The 25,131-nt window shown below is 38.5% G+C and overlaps 1 protein-coding gene and 1 pseudogene across 5 annotated transcripts in view; both read right to left on the bottom strand.

Annotated features, from left to right (window-relative positions):
• CFI (complement factor I) overlaps window positions 1-25,131 on the bottom strand; it is an 83,151-nt gene that overhangs the window by 34,077 nt on the left and 23,943 nt on the right. For 2 of the 5 annotated variants that reach the window (XM_040476184.1, XM_040476188.1), the window contains exons 1-2: window positions 23,893-24,028; window positions 6,766-6,807 (exon numbers count right to left, since the gene is read on the bottom strand). In XM_040476184.1, coding sequence (XP_040332118.1) covers window positions 6,766-6,807; window positions 23,893-23,949 — 99 coding nt within the window. In that variant the 5' untranslated portion in view covers window positions 23,950-24,028. Of the gene's footprint in view, window positions 1-6,765; window positions 6,808-23,892; window positions 24,029-25,131 lie in introns of those variants that run through there. The other 3 variants (XM_040476196.1, XM_040476203.1, XM_040476213.1) reach the window with 2 other exon arrangements.
• LOC121039875 (dual specificity protein phosphatase 18-like) lies at window positions 9,100-11,833 on the bottom strand (annotated as a pseudogene).

The raw sequence follows: 25,131 nt of genomic DNA, 5'->3' as shown, positions 1-25,131 counted from the left end.
AATAGATCACATACTGGGTCACAAAACAGCCCTCAACAAATATAAAAGGACTGAGATCACACCATGCATATTTTCAGGTCACAATGCTATCAAACTTGGAATCAACCCCAGGAAAAAGTCTGGTAAACCTCCAAAAGCATGGAGGTTAAAGAACACACCACTAAAGAATGAATGGATCAACCAGACAATTAGAGAAGAAATTTAAAAATATATGGAAACAAATGAAAACGAAAATACAACAATTCAAACACTTTGGGATGCAGCAAAGGCTGTCGTAAGAGGAAAATACATTGCAATCCAGGCCTATCCAAAGAAACAAGAAAAATCCCAAATACAAAATCTAACAGCACACCTAAAGGAACTAGAAGCAGAACAGCAAAGACACCCAAACCCAGCAGAAGAAGGGAAATAATAAAGATCAGAGCAGAAATAAACAATATAGAATCTAAAATAACTGTAGAGCAGATCAATGAAACCAAGAGTTGTGTTTTTTTTTGAAAAAATAAATAAAATTGATAAACCTCTAGCCAGGTTTCTCAAAATGAAAAGAGAGAAGACCCAAACAGATAAAATCATGAATGAAAATGGAATTATTACAACCAATCCCTCAGAAATACAAGCAATTATCAAAGAATACTATGAAAATAATATGCCAACAAAATGGACAACCGGGAAGATATGGACAAATTCCTAAACACCCACACACTACCAAAACTCAAATGAGAAGAAATAGAAAATTTGAACAGACCCATAACTAGTGAAGAAACTGAATCAGTTATCAAAAATCTCCCAACAAGTAAGAGTCCAGGACCAGATAGCTTCCCTGGGGAATTCTACCAGACATTTAAAGCAGAGATAATACCTATCCTTCTCAAGCTGTTCCAACAAATAGAAAGGGAAGGAAAACTTCCAGACTCATTCTATGAAGCCAGCATTACTTTGATTCTCAAACCAGACAGACACCCAGCAGAAAAAAGAGAACTACAGGCCAATATTCCTGATGAATATGGATGCAAAAATTCTCAACAAGATACTAGCAAATCGAATCCAAAAGCATATAAAAATATTTATTCACCATAATCAAGTGGGATTCATTCCTGGGCTGCAGGGCTGGTTCAACATTCGCAAATCAATCAATGTGATACATCACATTAATAAAATTAAAGATAAGAACCATTTGATCCTGCGAATCGATGCAGAAAAAGCATTTGACAAAATACAGCATCCTTTCTTAATAAAAACCCTTGAAAAAGTCGGGATAGAAGGAACATACTTAAACATCATAAAAGCCATTTATGAGAAGCCCACAGCTAATATCATCCTCAATGGGGAAAAACTGAGAGCTTCCCCCTGAGATCAGGAACATGACAGGGATGTCCACTCTCACCACTGTTGTTTAACATAGGGTTGGAAGTTCTAGCATCAGCAATCAGACAACAAAATGAAATAAAAGGCATCAAAATTGGCAAAGATGAAGTCAAACTTTCACTTTTCACAGATGACATGATACTCTAATGGAAAACCTGACAGACTCCACCAAAAGTCTGCTAGAACTGATACATGAATTCAGCAAAGTCGCAGGATACAAAATCAACGTACAGAAACCGGTTGCATTTTTATACACCAATAATGAAGCAACAAAAACAGAAATAAACTGATCCCATTCACAACTGCACCAAGAGTCATAAGGTACCTAGGAATAGACCTAACCAAAGATGTAAAAGATCTGTATGCTGAAAACTATAGAAATCTTATGAAGGAAATTGAAGAAGACACAAAGAAATGGAAAAACATTCCATGCTCATAGATTGGAACTATAAATGTTGTTAAAATGTCAATACTACCCAAAGCAATCTACACATTCAATGCCTTCCCAATCAAAATTGCACCAGCATTCTTCTCAAAGCTAGAACAAGCAATCCTAAAATTTGTATGGAACCACAAAAGACCCTGAATAGCCAAAGTAATAGTGAAGCAGAAAACCAAAGTGGGAGGCATCACAATTCCAGACTTTAGCCTCTACTACAAAGCTGTAATCATCAAGACAGTATGGTATTGGCACAAAAACAAACACATAGACCAATGGAATAGAATAGAAACCCCAGAACTAGACCCACAAATGTATGGCTAACTAATCTTTGATAAAGCAGGAAAGAATATCCAATGGAAAAAAGACAGTCTCTTTAACAAATGGTGCTGGGAGAACTGGACAGCAACATGCAGAAGGATGAAACTAGACCACTTTCTTACACCATTCACAAAAACAAACTCAAAATGGATGAAGAACCTGAATGTGAGACAGGAAACCATCAAAAACCCTAGAGGAGAAAGCAGGAAAAAACCTCTCTGACCTCAGCTGTAGCAATTTCTTACTCGACACATCTCCAAAGGCAAGGGAATTAAAAGCAAAAATGAACTATTGGGACCTCATCAAGATAAAAGCTTCTGCACTGCAAAGGAAACAATCGACAAAACTAAAAGGCAACTGACAGAATGGGAAAAGATATTTGCAAATGACATATTGGCTAAAGGGCCAGTATCCAAAATCTATAAGGAACTCACCAAGCTCCACACCCGAAGAACAAATAATCCAGTGAGGAAATGGGCAGAAAACATGAATAGACACTTTTCTAAAGACATCCAGATGGCCAACAGACACATGAAAAGATGCTCAACGTCACTCCTCATCAGGGAAATACAAATCACAACCACACTGAGATACCACCTCGTGCCAGTCAGAGTGGCTAAAATGAACAAATCAGGAGACTATAAATGCTGGAGAGGCTGTGGAGAAACGGGAACCCTCTTGCACTGTTGGTGGGAATGCAAACTGGTACAGCCATTCTGGAAAACAGTGTGGAGGTTCCTCAAAAAATTAAAAATAGACCTACCCTATGACCCAGCAATAGCACTGCTAGGAATTTACCCAAGGGATACAGGAGTACTGATGCATAGGGGCACTTGTACTCCAATGTTTATAGCAGCGCTCTCAACAATAGCCAAATTATGGAAAGAGCCTAAATGTCTATCAATTGACGAATGGATAAAGATGTGGTTTACATATACAATGGAATACTACTTGGCAATGAGAAATAATGAAATCTGGCCATTTGCAGCAACATGGATGGAACTGGAGGGTATTATGCTAAGTGAAATAATTCAGGCAGAGAAAGACAGATACCATGTGTTTTTACTCATATGTCGATCCTGAGAAACTTAACAGAAGACCATGGGGGAGGGGAAGGGGAAAAAAAAAGTTACAGAGAGGGAGGAAAGCAAACCATAACAGACTCTTGGATACTGAGAACAAACTGAGGGTTGGTAGGGATGGTGGGGGAGAGGGGAAGGTGGGTGATGGGCATTGAGGAGGGCACCTGTTAGGATGAACACTGGGTGCTGTATGGAAACCAATGTGACAATAAATTATATTTAATATTAAAAAACAAAAACAAAAACAAAACAAAACAAAAACCCACCCAAAGTGAATGAGAGAATGTTAGGGGCAGTTAGTTAGGTTCTAACAGTGTACCTGGAGGCCAGCAAAGAAGTCATGCCCAGTTATCAGGAAAGTAAGAGGCCTGTCCAGGCAGTACTCCAGAACAAAGTCACAAGAAGCCGGATCAAACCAGACAGGCCCAAGATGGCTGACAAAGTAGGCTGAATAAGGAATAAAAAACCCGAAACCCTGCTTCCAAGACATCCTTGCCCCAAATAGTAAATATTACATCTCCTTGTTAACAATCATCAATAAAAGATAGAAACCCAAACCCCAGGGTGTGCAGTGTTCCCTCTTCTAGCTTGTCCATTCATTTAAAAAAATTTTTTTTACATTTTTATTTATTTTTGAGAGACAGATAGAGACAGAGCAGGAGTGGGGGAGGGGCAGAGAGAGAATGAGACACAGAATCTCAAGCAGGCTCCAGGCTCTGAGCTGTCAGCACAGAGCCCGATGTGGGGCTCGAACTCACAAACTGAGATCATGACTTGAGCTGAAGTCGGATGCTTAACCAACTGAGTCCATTCATTTGTAATGAAATATATATTCATTACTAAAGTAAAAAAGAAACTTCTACATCAAAGAGGAATTATACTGAAAACCTGAAAATATTTCAAACTGAACAATAAATACCACTTTTATTGTATGCCACTGAGGCTAATGGCATGCAGATGATGCATTACCTAAAGAGAAATTTGTACCTTAAATGCTTATATTAGAAAATGAGAAAAATTGAAAATTTAGGAGTTAAGTATTTAACTCAAGGAATTAGGAAAACACAATAGGGAACAGAAAAGATAGCCTAAGATAACAACAAAAGTTAAACAGGCTCCATTAAGAATCTTATGCTCCCAAAGACTGAGAACCACTTCTGTTGACCAATAATTTTCAAAGTGAGTTACATATAATCTGGGAGTATGAAGATAATCAGGTGGGTAAAATAATAGAAATTATATTAATTTTTATGTTTTATTGAAAAAGTAGGAAGAAATAAGTTTATCTTTACTAATATTCAAATATGGATCAGCACATGTGCTTGCACTCATAACATATTCATTCAATATTTGTTGAGAGACTACAATGTGCCAGGTACTGTTCTAGGTCCTGGGGATACAAGAGTGAATTGCACAAAGTCAGAGAGCTTACCTTTCTAATAGGAGACAGACAAAAATGAATAGAGAATAAATACACAGTATGACAGAAGGTGTCAAATGTTGTGCAGGGTAAGAAGAATAGAGATTGGGGAGAGTGAGGGGGAGGACCATTATTTTGGGGGAAAAGTTTATCTTGGAGCAGAGATATGAAGGTGAGTGTGCAATCCATGCAAGTATCTAGATGTGAGATGTCATGGTCAGAGGAACAAGCCAGGGCAAAATCTGTAGGGGAGAAGCAAATGTGATGTGCTCTTGGTCTAGAGAACTGGTGTGGCTGGAGGGATGTAAGTGACTGGAGAGAGAACAGGAGAAGATGAGGTCAGAGAGTTGGAGGGATGGATAACTGATCACATAGGACCTTATAAGTTACTGTAAAGACTTTGGCTTTTTCTCTGAATGAAAAATAAAGCCACTGGAGGGTGTGAGCCTTCCAATATTTAGAAATTGGGCAGAGAATGAAGAATTAGTAACAGAGATGAGATGTGGCCAGTGAAGTAAAAGACAAATAAATAGAAAATGCTGGCACAGAGGCAAAGAGAAGAAAGGAGTGATCAGCTGCTGTGTCTAATGCTTCTCTAGTTAAATGGTGACCTTGAAAAATGTAATTTTGGTGGAATGGTGGAAACTCAAGCCTGACTGGGTTCAAGAAATAATGGGAAAAGAGAAACTGAGCACAGCAAAATTTTGAGACTTTAGATACAGAGGGGCAAAGAGAAATGGGGAGATAATTGGAAGAGGATATTGAATCAAGAGAGGGTTTTTGTTCTAAGAGGATCATATACATGTGCTTAAGGAAACTAGATGATATGATCTAGTTTTAGCTAAAGGAATAATGGACAAATGGCTTAAAGATTCATGTAGTGAAATGAATGCTGGATTGAAAATAATGCCCAAATTCAACACCAATGGAAAAGCACATAGCAGAGTCATACTTCTTTTTTTTTTTTTTTTTAAAGTAATTTTTCAACGTTTATTTATTTTTGGGACAGAGAGAGACAGAGCATGAACGGGGGAGGGACGGAGAGAGAGGGAGACACAGAATCGGAAACAGGCTCCAGGCTCTGAGCCATCAGCCCAGAGCCTGACGCGGGGCTGGAACTCACGGACCGCGAGATCGTGACCTGGCTGAAGTCGGACGCTTAACCGACTGCGCCACCCAGGCGCCCCCGCAGAGTCATACTTCTAACCCCAGTAGAGGCTGTTCATCAGCCACATCGTGGGGTTAAAAACAATGAAAAATTAATTAGCTATGACAAGAAGTCAGCCCTACCCCCCAATGAGTAGAATTAAAAAGAGTATTTGAAATATAAATTTCTATCTAGTATCATTATGAACCTCTCCCTATGTGTTTATTGTATGTCGCTCTTTGTGAAGTATTTTTTCCAGTTAATATGCCACTAAATCAAATGAAAAATTTTAAAAATAATAAAGTATATTTATTTATTTATTTATATATATATATATTTTTAATTTTTTTTTCAACGTTTATTTATTTTTGGGACAGAGAGAGACAGAGCATGAACGGGGGAGGGACGGAGAGAGAGGGAGACACAGAATCGGAAACAGGCTCCAGGCTCTGAGCCATCAGCCCAGAGCCCGACGCGGGGCTCGAACTCACGGACCGCAAGATCGTGACCTGGCTGAAGTTGGACGCTTAACCGACTGCGCCACCCAGGCGCCCCAATAAAGTATATTTAATGACATTATCCCATTAAAGATTGATGAAAGTTATTAAAATACTATCTATGTGCTTAAAACTGTGTTTTAAGGTGCATTATTTATAGAGCAGTGTATTTATTATTTATAAAATATATTCACATATACTAGAAGCACATGTTCAACAATTTGTAGCAGTTATGACTCTAGCCGATTCATCTTCAAAACATGACTCAACTCCTTCAGTTACTGTTGCTTTTTTGTGTCTATGGGTTTGTTTTTGTTTTGTTTTCTTTTGGCCCTTTCCTTGGTATTTGTAATGATGCAGTTATTTTGATGTAAATTTTGTCTTTTTATTCTAGGCAGGACTACAATGAAACAATTTGAGACAGATGATTGGTAGTTAGAAAACAAGAAACAATCTCCTATTCACCCCAGTATACAGCTGTATAGCTTTACCTGTGGTTTCTTTGTCCATTGTTCTTGATTTTCATCTGTATCCTACAAACAAAAAAAAAGAATGATCAACTATGACCAAAGCACAGAAAAGGCCACCACTTCCCCCTTCTACTGCTTAAGTAGCTGTGTGTGCTTAGATAAGTGACTTTACCTTTCTGATTCTGCTCTTCTATAAAATGTGGAAAATAAAAATATCCCCACAGAGCTGTTCTAAGGATCCAATAAAAATAAATACCAGGGTGGGGAGCCTGGGTGGCTCAGTCGGTTAAGCCTCCCACTTCAGCTCAGGTCACAATCTCACGATCCGTGAGTTCGAGCCCCGCGTCGGGCTCTGGGCTGATGGCTCAGAGCCTGGAGCCTGCTTCCGATTCTGTGTCTCCCTCTCTCTCTGCCCCTCCCCTGTTCATGCTTTGTCTCTCTCTCTCTCAAAAATAAATAAACGTTAAAAAAAAAAAAAATAAATAAATAAATAAATAAATACCAGGGAAAACACAAACATTTAAGACCTTATACAAATGCAAATATGATGGTAATTGTAGTAGATTGCAAGTGGCCCCAGTTCTAACCTCCCTTCACCCAAGTCCTTTGTCATGCTTCTCACTGGGGGCAGGGTGTATTTTCCTAACTCTAGACTCTGGGTCTGGCCCAGAGTAACTTGCTTTTGTTTAACAGAAAGTCAGCAGATGTGTTACAACAGATTGGAAACTTTTTGTCCGGTTGGGTTTGTCCTTTGCTTCTTTGCCATAGCTATGAGAAGAACATGGCCAGACTAGCAAAGAAGAACCACTCTAGTTGAGCTCAGCTTAGATCAGTTGATTGCCAACCAACATGCAGACTAGCATACTAAGTAAAGTTTATGCCACTGAGATTTTGTGGTGATTTTATTATTATGGCATTAAGTAACTGGTACAATAATCATTTTCCTGGAAAGCATTGAGGTTAAAAATGGAAAAGTTTCAAAAACAGTAAACAATATAGAATTTTGTCTTTCTTCCAGAAGTAAATAAACAGCTTATATCCTGAAATTATCAAATATATGAGAAGTATTTCCACTGGAAGAGTTTTAAGACCCCTATAGTTTTAGTTCCTTCTCATCGTGCTTTCCACTAGCAATTTTTTTTTTTCCTACAATTGTTTTCTCTCCTTGGATCTGCCTATCTTGTATCATACCTGTTTCTGATACAAAGCCATGCTCTGACACCCAACAACCAGATCCTTAACTATAGCCATTCTATACAGATAAAAAAGTAATGTTTCTCTATTTATAAATAATGATGAATTGTTTAATTCACATAAAGAATTTGAATTTTATTATTTTTTGTTCTTATTTGTTTTTTTATTAAAGTTTTTAAATTTATATCCAAGTTAGTTAGCATATGGTGCCACAATGATTCCATGGGTAGATTCCTTAATACCCCGTACCCATTTAGCCCATCCCCCCTCCCAAAACCCCTCCAGTAACCCTCTGTTCTCCATATTTAAGAGTCTCTTATGTTTTTGTCCCCCTCCCTGTTTTTATATTATTTTTGCTTCCCTTCCCTTGTGTTCATCTGCTCTGTGTCTTAATGTCCTCATATGAGTGAAGTCATATGATATTTGTCTTACTCTGACTGACTAATTTTGCTTAGCATAATACCCTCCAGTTCCATCCATGTAGTTGCAAATGGCAAGATTTCATTCTTTTTGATTGCTGAGTAATACTCCATTGTATATGTATACCACATCTTTATCCATTCATCCACCAATGGACATTTGGGCTCTTTCCATACTTTGGCTATTGTTGATAGTGCTGCTATAAACATTGGGATGCATGTGTCCCTTTGAAACACCATACCTGCATCCCTTGGATAAATACCTAGTAGTGCAATTGCTGGGTCGTAGGGTAGTTCTATTTTTAATTTTTTGAGGAACTTCCATACTGTTTTCCAGAGTGGCTGCACCAGTTTTCATTCCCACCAGCAGTGAAAAGAGATCCTCTTTCTCCACATCCTTGCCAACATCTGTTGTTGCCTGAGTTAACGTTAGCCATTCTGACAGGTGTGAGGTGGTATCTCATTGTGGTTTTGATTTGTATTTCCCTGATGAGTGATGTGGAACATTTTTTCATGGCCATCTGGATGTTATTGGAAATGGTAGGAAAATGGTTATATGATGTGTGCAGGTACGCTGGGCACTTATACCCTATTCTCCTTAAAAAATTGGAAATATTACTTTGGGTCAATTCCATTATTTTTGCCTCAGAAATTAAAAAAAAATCATTGGCCTTGTTTCTTGGTCTTGTTTTTTATTATGAAGGTAAGATGGCTGAAATGTTGTTTTCATTTTTTTTTAACATTTGTAGCAGTTTTATTCAAAATCACCCCAAACTGGAAACAACCCAAATATCCTTCAATGGGTGAAAGTTAAAACAAACTGTGGTACATCTGCACATTGGAACACTACTTAGCTATGAAAAACAACCTGAATGAATCTCAAAGACATACTGAAAGAAGCCAGTCTCCAGAGATTACATCCTGTATGATGCTATGGATGTGACATTCCAGAACAGGAAATCTTCAGGAATGGAGAACAGATTGGTGTGTGCCAGAGGCTTGGGTGGAGCAAAGGTTTGACAACAAAGAGGTGGCATCAGAGAATTTTTTGGGTGATGGAACTGCTGTGTTCTAACTGCAGAGGTAGTTACACAAATGTGTTAAAACAGAACTGCACATACAAAAAAGTTGATTTTATGGTATATTAATTCAAAGTTTTTAAAAATGAAGATAAAACATGTCCCAATCAAATTCTTTTTAAAAAGGCTATAGAAGAAATTTTCCACCTGGGTTTCTTCCAGAAAGTCTGCTGTGTGCGGGCTCTGCCACACCAGCCCTGGAGTTTGTGGGTCTGTTTATTCGCCTGTAAAACAAGAAGTCAGTCTACAGCAGTGATTTTCCTTCTTCCCCACACTCTAAAATTGTACCCTTGGGCAAGCCCGTCATGGAAGTTGGGGTGGGGTTGGTTTGGAAGAAGGCATTTGGCTTCCACTGGTGGACCCACAGAGAAGTTGTGCTTTTGTCTGTCTCCTATATTGTTCATTTGAAAACCTCTGGATTAGAATCGCTGGTCTTGAGTCAGATCCTCAGGTCCTTGGGAGGTTTGAACCATCTTGGATTTCAGGGTCTATAGGTTGGGCCCACTCATTTGTCCTTTTGGCATGTGCCCTCATAGACCCAGGTGGTTAGCCAGACCAGGGCACTGGCTTTAGTGGTAAGCAATCTAAACAAGGCCTTTGTGGGGAATCTGGAAGAGTGCTCCTTGCTTTAGGACCCCCAGGGCACACATGGATTAAATGCAATGGGAACTCTGAAAAGGCTAAGAAGCTAGGCCTCTCCTGAAGTAGGGTGTGAAGGGACTTAAACCTTTTATTTTTTTTTTTTCCACACAGGAGGACCTTTTTGGAAGAGCATTTTGTAAACAGTAAAGGGTTGTGCAAAGATGGGGGAATTGTGAGGATGACCATGCTAACTGGGACCAGCAGAGCCAAAGCATCATTCATGCCCAGAGTTGCTACCATAAGCCCTGACCGTGTGTCAGGCACCATGTTAAGGAATTTCTGAATCTTCATGACAATGCTGTGAGAAAAGGGCTGTCATTGCTTGGACAGATGAGAAAGCTGAGGCTCCAAGAGGTCCCAGATCATATGGGGAGGAGGTGACAAGGCTAGGTTCCAGTCTGCAGCTCTGGCCTTCCAAATCAAGACCTACCAGAGGAAACCCTGAAGCCTGATGCCAGGCCTTCTCTCCACGTGTGCCTCTAAGAAGGAAACTAATGCCACCTTCAAAGGCTGGCGGGGGACTGCCATGGGTACTCTGAGACCTTGCCACCTACAATAGCACTCAAAAATTTTTTTCGTAAATTTTATACAATGGAATGCTTTCTTTGAAAACTATGTCATGTGTAAATCCAACCCAGAAAACCAGAGTTGGGTCCCTGTGGCTGAAGGTAGAAGCAGGGTTGGCCTGGGCCCCCAGGGCTCCCAGAGCACCACCTGAAGGCCACTTATCTAGTAGGTTGGCACTGACTGTGAGTGGCACAGGAGGTGCCATGATGCTTAAGGCTCTGGCTTTGGGTTTGAAAGAGTGAAGTGGAATGGTGGCTGACTTGTTTGTGGGTTGGTCGGTCTGTGGGAGAGCAGCAGGGTTCCAAGCTTGCCATATGCTTTAGGCACTGGTCCATTTGACCTGGGCACTTGCCTCTCTCTCCCATCTGGCCAGCAGCCATGACCTGTCACTCACAGGGTAGGAAACTTACCTGCACCATCGTACAGTTAGTGAATTTAATCTTTGAAGATATGGATAATAAGGTTAAAAGCTACAGCACCTTTCCTTTTTTTTCCTGGTCCTTATAAAAGGCATCATCTGTTTTTTCTGTAACAACAGTAGAACGTTTAAGTTCAGATCTTGGTCAACAGCAGATCTGCACCTTTGACCTGGGCACAGAGGCTGGTGAGATGGCTCAAAGTGGAATCATCAAACGGACCCCCTTCTGGTAGATGTCAGGGATCACTCCCATAGGGGAGCTGACCATGTGCACGGAGTTCTTGCCAAACAGCTGGAACTCATAGTGGATGAGCTGCTCCCAAAAGCCATTGTTGGGCCGGATGATGGGCCGGCATGACTTGGTCCACGTGTGGGCGTCCAGCAGGGACATGGCATGGTACTTCATGAGGTAGGCAAGGCAGAGGGCAGCTGAGCGGCTCACGCCAGCAGCGCAGCGGCGTGCGGCCCTGCTTCATCGCCACACTGTGGATGTGGTCAGCAGTGGGGTCAAAGAAGTCACAGAGACATGAGATGGGTGCGTCAGCCACCGGCACCTGTACATACTGGATGTCCTCATACAAAGTGTTCACCACTTCTACCAGGACGTTGATGACCGTGGTGATCCGGTTGCTGGAGACCATGAGCTTGTTGTTGGCAGCCACCCCATTGCTGATGTATAGGCTGCTGGTGATCTGTGAGAGGCCGCTGACCGATGGCTGCCGGAACCGAACCGGAAAGGTACGCGGGGTGCTGTCATCAGGCCAACGAACGGGTCAGCGGCCAGTGAAGCACAAAGGCTGCATCTTTCTGCTAGGCTGTGCCATGGGAAACTTTCTCTCGTGGGCGAGAGAGCAGGTTCGTTCAGGAAGCAACCTTGCCCAAAGCGGGCGAGTGTCTCGGGGAGAGAGAAGACCGGTCACCACCATCCGGGAGCCACAATCCCGAGGCCGCCCCACGCTCTGGTTTCCATAGCAATGGTCCTTCCTCGCGGTAAGGGATCCTCAGGGCCAGGTCTTCGGAGAAACCCCGGCCTCCTCTCCGCTCTCTGGAGCTGTCCCGCCCGCCCTCGCCAGGTTACCCGCCCCGCGATGACGCCGGGGCCACATCATTTTTAGCGGAGAGGTAGTGTCTGCTCAGCTCTCTGCAGTCCGCTGAGTCTCCTGTTGTTTTCATTTTTAATTAATTTTTTAAAAATAGGAAGCACAAATGAATATTACAAAAAGGTTCAAAAGAGTGCCTGTAAAATGTATGCTTCCTTTTTTCCCTTATCCATTCAACCTACCCAGGCCCACCTCAGAGTCATTCATTTAATAGCTCTTCGTGGGGCACCTGGGTGGCTCAGTTGGTTAATCGTCCAACTCTGGGTTTTTGCTCAGGTCATGATCTTGGGATTTCCTGAGTTCAAGCCCCCACCCCACCCCCATTGGGCTCTGTGCTGACAGTGCAGAGCCTACCTGGGATTCTCTCTCTCCTTCTCTCTCTCTGCCCCTCCCCTATTCATGCTATCTCTGTATCTCTCAAAATAAATAAACTTAAAAAAGTTCTTTGTGAATCTTTCCACACATGAGCCCGTATTTTACTTTCTAACTCTGTCCCCTAATACCAATGTAATTTGTAACCAGTGGCCTTGTAAGTAGCCCCTGGAAGGGAATACAGATGGTTTCTAATGTTTTGTTATTATAACCAATGTGGTAATAATCTTTATATGATACACATTATTTCCCACATATACTAAGTATATCTGTCGATAGTTACCTGGGAGTGAAATTGCTGAATCAATTAAAAAAAGTCTTTTTAATGTTTTAATTTTTTTAATGTTTATTTATTTTTGAGAGACAGAGAGAGAGAGAGAGAGAGACAGAGAGCATGAGTGGGGGAGGGAGAGAGAGAGAGGGAGACTCAGAATCCAAAGCAGGTCCAGGCGCTGAGCTGTCAGCACAGAGCTGGCCTGACGCAGGGCTCAGACTCACAAACTGAGAGATCATGACCTGAGCCAAAGTCAGACGCCTAACTGGCTGAGCCACCCAGGTGCCTCAGCAGTCTTAATTTTGGAAGGTATTGCCTAATTTCTCTCTATACAGGTTGTCATTTGCATTCCCACCATTAATATATGACAATGTCTATTATGCATAATCTTGATTACATACATATACCTTACTAAACTTTTATCTTTGCCAATTTGGTACAGAAAAATGTTATCAGAGTACAGTTTTATTTGCATTTTTTCCCTCAGTGAGACTGAACATCTTTCAATATGCTCAAACTTGAGAGGTTTTTATTTCTTTCTTCTTGCACTAACCATATATTTTCCTGATGTATACTGGTTTTTTTTCTTGTTTGTTTTTCTATAGGAACTCTATATGTTAAAGAAACCAGCACTTTGTCTGGAATAGGAGTTGCAAAAAATTGTTTGTCTATTGAAAAATGGCAAGCCTAGTACATTTGACACATAGAACAGATACTTTTTAAACACTACCCCCTACACAATTATTTTCAGTGAAAATCATGAAAAAATGAACAATAAATTATGCAGAAAAATGTAAACAGTAAACATTTTCTTTCATTGAAATTCATACATAAAACCATGTTTACAAAAGAGTAAAAAATACTGCAAAGTAAAGGAAAAAATATTTTTGAGTACGTTAATTTATTTAATGAAAAAGGAAAAAGTTATACTTATATCTGTAATAGTAATAAATAATATTGCCATTTAATAGCAGTTAAATACATCGACAATAAGAATGAATTTCATTTTATTTATTTTTAAAGCTTATTCATTTATTATTTCTGAGAGACAGAAAAAGAGAGTGTGCACACGCACACACACACTCAAGCAGGGAGGGTCAGAGAGAGAGGGAGAGACAGAATCTGAAGCAGGCTCCAGGCTCTGAGCTGTCAGCACAAAGCATGATGCAGGGCTCGAACTCACAGACCACAAGATGATGACCTGAGCCAAAGTCAGACATCTATCTGCCTGAGCCACCAAACACCCTTCATTTTATTTTTAAAAAATTTTATTTATGTATTTATTTTTTAATAGGCTCCATGTTTACCACAGAGCCTGACGCAGGGCTTGAACCATGACCCGGGGATCATGACATGAGCTGAAATCTAGAGTCAGATGCTCAATTGACTGAGCCACCCAGGAGCCCCAGAATAAATTTAATTTCAAAGATATTATTCAGGGCTCCTAGGTGGGTCAGTCCATTAAGTGTCCAACTCTTGATTTTGGCTCAGGTCATGATCTCACAGTTGGTAAGTTTGAGCACCGCTTCCAGCTCTGTGCTGGCAGTGCAGAGCCTGCTTGAGATCCTCTCACTCACTCTCTGTCCCTCCTCGGCTCTCTCTCTGTCTCTGTTTCAGAAGAAATAAACTTTAAAGATATTATTCAAATTTGGTAAAATATATCTTTTTGTACTATTGCTTGCACTTGGCAAACAAAAATATTTCACCTTTCAGTCTGCACCAGTTTACTATTTTACACTTTATATTATTAAAAAATGTTTATTTATTTTGAGAGAGAGGAAAAGCAGAGGAGGGGGGAGAGAGGAGAGAATCCCAAGCAGGCTCATGCTCTCAGTGCTGAGCCCCACACAGAGCTTGAACCCATGAACTGTGAGTTCATGTCCTGAGCTGAAATCAAGGATTGGACACTCAACAAACTGAGCCACACAGGTGCCCCACTATTTTATGCTTTAAAAACAAAAGTTCCAGGGGCACCTGGATGATTCAGTTGGTCATGGGATCGAGCCCTATGTTGGGCTCTGTGCTGAGTGTGGAGCATGCTTGGGATTCTCTCCCTCCCTCTGCCCCTCGCCCACCTCTCTCTCTTTGTGGAAAAACAAAACACACACACACAAATTCCAAATGGCAATTAGAATGACAAAACTGAAAACTCAACTTTTGTTTCTTCATCCTTACAATTCATTGTTACAACACTGTTTATTTTGAATCTATTTACATTCAAAAAAATGTGATAACACAGAGTTTGGAGACAGGAACTGTACCCGAAATGAGCTTGAACAATTCTAATGTATAATGTATATGAGACTGCCTCTATCAGACCTGATATTTTAAAATATATGCGTATTTGAAGTTAACATTTGCAATTTAAAAACTCAATCTCAGTAATCCTGGCAATTGCTAACTGTGCTATCTAATATAGGAGTCACTAGCCAAATGTGGCTATGTAAATTAAAATTAATTAAAATTAAATGGGAATTCTTCTGTTTCCAGTCAAGATTAAATAATAGGGACCAGATTGACCCTTCTGCCTAAAGCAATCAGGAAATGGACAAAATATAGAAAGCAATGATTTTCAAGATACTGAACATCAGGCAAAGAAGGGTAGTGATCCCTGAGAGAGGTGGACTCTACTGACATAATTCTATACCTAGCAAAAATATCGTTAAAAATTTTAAGGCAAATAACAACCTCTTCAGACACAAAAGCTGAAAGAATTAATCACTAGCATACCCACCTTACAAGAAAAGTTAAAAAAAAAAAGTACTTTAAGCAGAAGGAAAATTATGCTGGATGGAAATCTGGATCTACGCAAATGAACGAAGAATACTGGCAATCTCTGGGCATATTTGATATGAGGGAGAGGTCAGTGAAGAAAGCAGCTTTTTTCTCTTCTTTGTACCTTTTTTGTGGTATCTTTGACTTTGTTATCAGGGTAATGTTGGACTCAGAATTAATTAGTAAGTATTCACTCCTTTTCTCTTTTGGGGTTAGAGTTTGAGATGAATGAGTGTTAATTCTTCTTTATTTTTTTAAGCCACCAAGTTTTATTATTTATTTTTTATAATTGATTCCAATAATTTTATTAGCATTTTTTATTATTTTTTAAAAATAATTTATTGGCAAGTTAGTTAATTCTTCTATAAATGTTTAGTAGAATTTATCAGTGAAACCATCTGATACTGGACCTTTCTTTGATGAGATTTTTTTTAAATTACTGATTCAATCTCTTGTTATATGTCTGTTCAGATTTACTATTTTTTCTTGAGTCAGTTTTGGTAATGTGTGTGTTTCTAGGAATCTGTACACTCATTTAGGTTATCTACTTTGTTGGCATATGATTGTTCATAGTACTCTCTTATCATTCTTTTGATTTCTGTAAGGTCAGCAGTAATGTCCCCACTTTCTGATTTTATTTGAATCTTCCTTTTTTCCATTAGTCTAGCTAAGGTTTGTCAATTTAGCTGATCTTTTCAAAGATCTATTAATTCTATTATCTTACTATACTTTATTTTTTCTATCTATATTCTTTTTTTTTTTTTTTTTTAGAGGCTAAACAACATACTACTAAATAACCAATGGGTCAATGAAGAAATCAAATAGGAAATAAAAAAATACATGGAGACAAATGAACATGAAAACATAATGGCCCAAAATATTTGGGACGCAACAAAAGTGGTTCTAAGAGGAAAATTTATAGCAATACAGACCTACCTCAGGAAATAAGAAAAATCTCAAATAAACAATCTAACCCTATACCTAAAGGAACCAGAAAAGGAACAAAGTCCAAAGTTAGTGGAAGGAAGGAAATAATAAAGGCCAGAGCAGAAATAAATGAAATAGAGACTAAAAAAACAAAAACAAAATCAATAAAACCAAGAGTCGGTTCTTTGTGAAACAAAATTGATAAACCTTTAGCCAGACTTATCAAGAAAAATAGAAGACAGAAATAAATAAAATCAGATGAGAGAGAAGTAAAAACTGACACTATAGAAATACAAAGCATTTGACAAAATTCAATCTGTTCATGATAAAAACTCTCCATTCTAATCTGTACTATTTCTTTCCTTCTCCTAGCTGTGGTTTTAGATTACTCTTCTTCTGGTTCTTTAAGGTGTAAGGTTAGGTGTTTGATTATGGATCTTTGTTTTTTAATGTAGGTATTTACTGCGAGATTGCATTTGCCACTTCTCATGTTTTGGTATGTTGTATTTCTGTCTTTGTTTATCTACAAGTATTTTCTAATTTGTGATTTCTTTGACTACTGGTTATTTAAGAGTATATTACTTTATTTCCACCTATTTGTGGATTTTCCAGTTTTCCTTCTGTTACTGATTTCTAGCTTTATTCCATTATTTTTAGAGGAACAATTTCTTATGATTTCAATATTTTTGAATTTATTGAGACATGTTCTGTGGCCTAACATATGGTTCTATTCTGGAGAATGTTTTATGTACACTTGAGAAAAATGTGTATTCTGCTTTTGGTGGGTGTGGTGCTCTATATGTCTGGTTCTTAGGTCAGGATGATTTATAGTGCTGTTAAAATCCTCTATTTTCTTATTAATCTTGTCTAGATTATCTATCCATTATGGAAAGTGGGATATAGAAGTCTCCAATTATTATAGAATTCTCTTCTTCCCTTGAATTAGGTCATTGTCTCATATATTTTGGGCTCTACTGTTTGGTATGTTTATGTTTACAATTATTAAATATTTTAACTGAACTGTCTCTTTTATCAATATCTAAATGTTCTTCTTTGTCTCTTGTAACAAGACAAAATTAAGGTCAATTTTTTTCTGGTATTAGTGTGGTCACTTCTAGTTCTCTTTTGGTTACTCTTTGCATTAACATAGCTTTCCACCCTTTCACTTACAATCTATTTATGTCTTTGGATATAAAGTGAGTCTCTTGTAGACAGCATATAGTTGGATCATGGTTAGTTTTCTAAAAAATAAATTCTGCCAATCTCTGCCTTTCATTGGAGAATTTAACACACATTTAAATTGTTTTTAAGGAAGGCCTCACTTCTGCCATTTTTGTGATTTTCTTCTCTATGTATTCTACCTTTTGTTGTTCTTTATTTCTTCCATTACTGATTTCTTTTGAGTTTAGCTGATTTTTCTGTAGTGAATTGTTTTGGTTTTCTTATCATTTCCTTTTCTGTATCTTTTTAACCTTTTTTTTTTTGTGGTTGCCATGGAGATTATACTTAACCTCTTAAATATATAGCAATCTAGTTTGAATTGATACCAACTTAGCTTCAAGGGCATATAAAAACTCTGCTCTTATACAGTTCCATCCTCTCTTTATGTTGTTATGGTCACACATTACATCTTTATGCATTCTATGCCCATTAACATAGATTAATAATTATTTTTATATATTCTTTTTTTAAATAATGTGAGGTAAAAAGACTTACAAATAAAAAATAAAATTACACTTGCTTTTGTATTTACCTATATAGTTATCTTCATTGAAGTTCTTTCTTTCTTTCTTTTTTTTTTTTCAACGTTTATTTTATTTTTTTTGGGACAGAGAGAGACAGAGCATGAACGGGGGAGGGGCAGAGAGAGAGGGAGACACAGAATCGGAAACAGGCTCCAGGCTCTGAGCCATCAGCCCAGAGCCCGACGCGGGGCTCGAACCCACGGACCGCGAGTGACCTGGCTGAAGTCGGACACTTAATCGACTGGACCACCCAGGCGCCCCGAAGTTCTTTATTTCTTTATATGACTCCAAGTTATTGTCTAACGTATTTTTGTTCAGCCTGAAGAACCCTTTTTCTTGTAGTGAATTTCTTGTATAGTAGAAATTAATTCCATCAGCTTTTGTTTATCTGAAAATATCTTAATTTCCCCTTTATTTTTAAAGGATAGTTTTGTTCAATATAGAATTCTTGGTTGACACCAAAGAAAACATACAGATGACTAACAGACACATGAAAAAATGCTCGACATCACTCATCATCAGGGAAATACAAATCAAAACTACAATGAGATACCTACCATCTCACACCTGTCAGAAGGGATAAAATTAACTCAGGAAACAACAGATGTTGGTGAGGATGTAGAGAAAGGGGAACCCTCTTACACTGTTGATGGGAATGCAAATTGTTTTACACTCTGGAAAACAGTATGCAGCTTCCTCAAAAAGTTAAAAGTAGAACTATCCTACGACCCAGCAATTGCAGTACTGGGTATTTATCCAAAGGATACAAAAACATTGATTCAAATGGGCACACGTACCCTAATGTTTATAGTAGCACTACCAATCATAGCCAAATTATGGAAAGAGCCCAAATGTCCATTGACTGATGAATGGATATAGAAGATGTGGTGTGTATATAGATAGATAGATGTATATATCAACATAGGAATATATATATTCATATATATATATATATATTACTCAGCCATCAAAAAGAATGAAATGTTACCATTTGCAATGAAAGGGATGGAACTAGAGTATATTACGCTAAGTAGAATAAGTCAGTCAGAAAAAGGCAAATACCATATGATTTTACTCATATGTGTAATTTAAGAAACAAAACAGATGAACAGAGGGGAAGGGAAGAAAAAGTAAGATAAAAACAGAGAGGGAGTAAAACCATAAGAGACTCTTAACTATAGAGAACAAACTGACGGTTGCTAGAAGGAGGTGGGTGGGGGGAATGGGGTGAATGGGTGATGGGCATCAAGGAGGGCACTTGTTGTGATGAGCACTGGATGTAAGTGTAAATGATGAATCACTAAATTCCACTCCTGAAACCAATACTACATTATATGTTAACTTGAATTTAAATAAAAATTTGGAAGAAAAAAAATCCCTGTACAGGGTTTTGATATAAAGGGAGTGGGGCTTTTTATTCCTTAGAGAGAAATCTGGTCCCAGTGTTTAAAATAACAAAAATTTCTTTCTCCCAGATGTACATTTTAAAACTTCTTTCATCACATTTATGTTGTTTCTATGGTAACTTCCATTTAAAAATGGTTATCTCGTAGCATTCCATTATCTTTCATAAAATAATATTTTAAGAAGTTCTGAAATTTTCACAAATATGACAATTCCTCTCAAAATGCTGTTATTTTTTTTTTAAACAGTTTCTTTTTTTTTTTTTTTCCAATGTTTTTATTTATTTTTGGGACAGAGAGAGAGCATGAACGGGGGAGGGGCAGAGAGAGAGGGAGACACAGAATCGGAAACAGGCTCCAGGCTCCGAGCCATCAGCCCAGAGCCTGACGCGGGGCTCGAACTCACGGACCTTGAGATCGTGACCTGGCTGAAGTCGGACGCTTAACCGACTGCGCCACCCAGGCGCCCCTAAAATGCTGTTTTTTAAAGGAAAGAAGGAAACTTTATTATTGGATGATTATTCAGTAAAAGAAGCTCTTTCCCTTTCTGTAAGTGAAAAATACTATTTTGTTTTGTTTTTTATTGTTTTTGTTCCTGGAATCAAAAATGTGACTGAAATATTTTGTCAAAAATATATTTTTCTTCTAGAACTGATACATGAATTCAGGAAAGTTGCAGGATACAAAATCAATGTACAGAAATCAGTTGCATTCTTATACACTAACAATGAAGCAACAGAAAGACAAAGAAACTGATCCCATTCACAATTGCACCAAGAAGCATAAAATACCTAGGAATAAATCTAACCAAAGATGTAAAAGATCTGTATGCTGAAAACTATAGAAAGCTTATGAAGGTAATTGAAGAAGATATAAAGAAATGGAAAAACATTCCCTGCTCATGGATTGGAAGAATAAATATTGTCAAAATGTCAATACTACCCAAAGCTATCTACACATTCAATGCAATCCCAATCAAAATTGCACCAGCATTCTTCTCAAAACTAGAACAAGCAATCCTAAAATTCATATGGAAACACAAAAGGCCCCGAATAGCCAAAGTAATTTTGAAGAAGAAGACCACAGCAGGAGGCATCACAATCCCAGACTTTAGCCTCTACTACAAAGCTGTAATCATCAAGACAGCATGGTATTGGCACAAAAACAGACACATAGACCAATGGAATAGAATAGAATAGAAACCCCAGAACTAGACCCACAAACGTATGGCCAACTCATCTTTGACAAAGCCGGAGAGAACATCCAATGGAAAAAAGACAGTCTCTTTAACAAATGGTGCTGGGAGAACTGGACAGCAACATGCAGAAGGTTGAAACTAGACCACTTTCTCACACCATTCACAAAAAAAAACTCAAAATGGATAAAGGACCTGAATGTGAGACAGGAAACCATCAAAACCTTAGAGGAGAAAGCAGGAAAAGACCTCTCTGACCTCAGCCGTAGCAATCTCTTACTCGACACATCCCCAAAGGCAAGGGAATTAAAAGCAAAAATGAATTACTGGGACCTTATGAAGATTAAAAGCTTCTGCACAGCAAAGGAAACAACCAACAAAACTAAAAGGCAACCAACGGAATGGGAAAAGATATTTGCAAATGACATATCGGACAAAGGGCTAGTATCCAAAATCTATAAAGAGCTCACCAAACTCCACACCCGAAAAACAAATAACCCAGTGAAGAAATGGGCAGAAAACATGAATAGACACTTCTCTAAAGAAGACATCCGGATGGCCAACAGGCACATGAAAAGATGCTCGATGTCGCTCCTCATCAGGGAAATACAAATCAAAACCACACTCAGATATCACCTCACGCCAGTCAGAGTGGCCAAAATGAACAAATCAGTAGACTATGGATGCTGGAGAGGATGTGGAGAAACGGGAACCCTCTTGCACTGTTGGTGGGAATGCAAACTGGTGCAGCCACTCTGGAAAACAGTGTGGAGGTTCCTCACAAAATTAAAAATAGACCTACCCTATGACCCAGCAATAGCACTGCTAGGAATTTACCCAAGGGATACAGGAGTACTGATGCATAGGGGCACTTGTACCCCAATGTTTATAGCAGCACTCTCAACAATAGCCAAATTATGGAAAGAGCCTAAATGTCCATCAACTGATGAATGGATAAAGAAATTGTGGTTTATTAACACAATGGAGTACTACATGGCAATGAGAAAGAATGAAATATGGCCCTTTGTAGCAACGTGGATGGAACTGGAGAGTGTGATGCTAAGTGAAATAAGCCATACAGAGAAAGACAGATACCATATGTTTTCACTCTTATGTGGATCCTGAGAAACTTAACAGAAACCCATGGGGGAGGGGAAGGAAAAAAAAAAAGAAGTGAGGGTGGGAGAGAGCCAAAGCATAAGAGACTCTTAAAAACTGAGAACAAACTGAGGGTTGATGGGGGGTGGGAGGGAGGGGAGGGTGGGTGATGGGTATTGAGGAGGGCACCTTTTGGGATGAGCACTGAGTGTTGTATGGAAACCAATTTGACAATAAATTTCATATATTGAAAAAATATATATATTTTTCTTTAAATTTTTTTTTTCAACGTTTATTTATTTTTGGGACAGAGAGAGACAGAGCATGAACGGGCGAGGGGCAGAGAGAGAGGGAGACACAGAATCGGAAACAGGCTCCAGGCTCTGAGCCATCAGCCCAGAGCCTGACGTGGGACTCGAACTCACGGACCGCGAGATCGTGACCTGGCTGAAGTCGGACGCTTAACCGACTGCGCCACCCAGACGCCCCTATATATTTTTCTTTATTCTAAAGTAACACATTTACTTGGTATTTAAAAAAATGAATAATGAATAAAACAGAATTAATGAATTCTTAAAATTCATAATAAATGTATAAGACAGAAAATAAAAATCACCAGTAATCTCATTACTTAGAAATACCAACTGTTATCTATTTGATATATACCCTCCAGAAACTTTTAAATTGCAATTTATTTCAGCAGCTACATGCGTTTATTTGTATGTATGTGTACACATACACACAGATACATATATGTGTATATATTTTCTTCTGTAACAAAAATAAGATTTCAGTAAGGGCTTTTTTTCAATAAATATAAAATGCATCATTTTAATGGCTACATGATAGTTCATTTATAGATGCGCATTCATTTAATCAATTTCTTATCAACGAACACTTAATTTCCAGTTGTTCTCTATTACAAACATTTCATACATATTTTAGAAGTTACAAGAAACCTAAAGTATGTAAGGCTGGTCTTAGGTAGTTTTCTTTAAATATTTGCTTCTCTAAGCTGGTATTAAGACAAAACAATTTTTGTAATTCAATCCTGTTCCAAAATGCTTTGATCACTAAAGTAGGCAATCATCAGTTAATTGTCTAAAATACCTTAAACGTATCTAACCTTAATAGATGACCTTCTAATCTGGCTACAGTCTGTCATATCAATTTTAACTGCCCAAGTTCCCTACAAAGTCTCCACTCTGATCAAATGGATTTATTCATCTGGAGGAGACTAGTGCTTGGCTATCCTGCTAGCCTAGCACTTGCTGCTTTTCCCGGGTGAAAAGGGTGGAAATCACTCTCTTTCTCTTCACTGATAAATCTAATCCAGAATTATGAATCCAGCTCATATCCCACTTGGTCCATAAACCCTTCCTGACCTCTTAGCAGGAAAGGATTTTCCCTCTCATTAAAGTCCCTTGGCACATGATATTTGTAACACTTATGGCAATTAAATGTCTTGAAACAGTTCCTTCTGTTTCAAGTGTTAAATAACAGTTCAAGTGTTATTTAAATCTTGCTTATTATTTCCTCATTGTCATTTTTAAACCATCTTTCTACAAATGTACCAAAGGGCTATTGAAGGAAGAGACCAGACATGCTATTTACCCAGAACTATACCTTACATGTGGAAGGAGTTTGGTAAATATTTATTGATTTAATGTGATTACTGTAAATTACAGATCTATATTAGTAAAGTTCTCATTCAGTTCAATTTCTATGCACAGATAAGAGCACATGAAGAAAGCAATTTCTTAAAGCTCTTTCATCAAGATATTAACATAAAATCTTTGTTACTGACTATATACTGCACAGTTGGTATCTGAACTATGTAATCTGTAAGTCAATAATATCTCTAAGATTTTTCTTACATCTTTATAATACTTAAAATATCTACTTAAAATAGCTTATCTACTAAATATTGAGTTACTTACCTTGCAAAAACTTTTGTAGAAGCACAAAAATAACAAAATAACATGAGCAAGCTTCATGTTGGAGGCTTTCAGGGTATCTTCTCTACCCTGGATAGTCTTTTGAAATTTAATTTTTAACCTCTGAAAAAATATTTAAAAAGAGCAAGCCTCCTAAAGAGCTTTGTACTTTTGAACTCAGAGAATTTGGCTAAAATCCAAAGAGCTTTACCGTAACTGAAATCAAAAAAATCTTCTCAGTAAACAGCTGAGGGAGGTGACCAATAGAAACTATGTTTCCTGTTGAGGAAACTGATTTCCCCACCTTGTTACTAGACAATGCCTCAATTCTGTTTTAGAGGGAAGACAGAAACTACATTGGAAGAAAATTTCTTATGTTTTTGGTAAAATAAAATTACAGTGTTTTTCCTTAAGGCTGAAGACTAGGAGAGAAGTAAAAGTATATCACATTTGAAAGTTATGATAAATACATTAAAAATCCTCAACAAAACAGTTCCTTTGCCATGCACTAGTTATGCTATGATCAAATTATATTCTCTGAGCATAGAAAACTTTTAAAAACAAGTATTCTTGCCCCAGCACCAACTATAGTGCAGGATTCATTTCTATTTGTGAAATAAACATTAGGGTTCTCCTGAACCAGACATGAGACAGAGGTTGAGGTACAAAGATGCTTATTAGTAATTAACTCCTGTGAAAGGAAGAGAGGAGAAACAGGAGTGAGCAGAGAGAAAAGTCAGACTGCAATGCAGGTTCAACAAAGCCTTGGTCAACTCATGGAGAGCTCTGGAGTGATTGTGGCACTGTCTCTGGGTCAGGTGGAAATGGCTAGACCATTAAACCCTGCCTTGCTCAGTTGTCTGGTGTGGGCTGTCCAGGAAAGCCATCCCCTTAGGTGAGGCAGTTCTCTGCAGTTGAGGCAGACCCTGAAGGATATGACATTTAGTTGTCATCAGAAGTGTCTGCTGATCACATTCTTCGCAGCTAGGCAGCAAAACCTTCTATGAAGTGGTATCTAGAAAACTCATCTCCCTGTCTTTCAGAGTCCACCATTTTGCACCCTTAGTTACCATATATGCTCCAGGAGGAGCTTCTTCAAAATCATAGTAGGCCTTTCATCCTGAGGGAAAATTTAGAAGAGGGAGGTGGTCAGAAAAGCTACAGCCTGGCCCTGATCTTGAGGCTGCAGTTGATGATACTTCACCTTCTGTCTCTTTCCTATCTTTTCTAGATTCCTTTCAC

The sequence above is a fragment of the Herpailurus yagouaroundi genome, unplaced genomic scaffold, assembly GCF_014898765.1.
Source record: "Herpailurus yagouaroundi ecotype Mexico unplaced genomic scaffold, PumYag 28, whole genome shotgun sequence".
NCBI classification, from domain to species: Eukaryota; Metazoa; Chordata; class Mammalia; order Carnivora; family Felidae; genus Herpailurus; species Herpailurus yagouaroundi.
The sequence above is the reverse complement of the archived record's forward strand: the minus strand, read 5'-3'. Positions and strand labels throughout refer to the sequence as shown.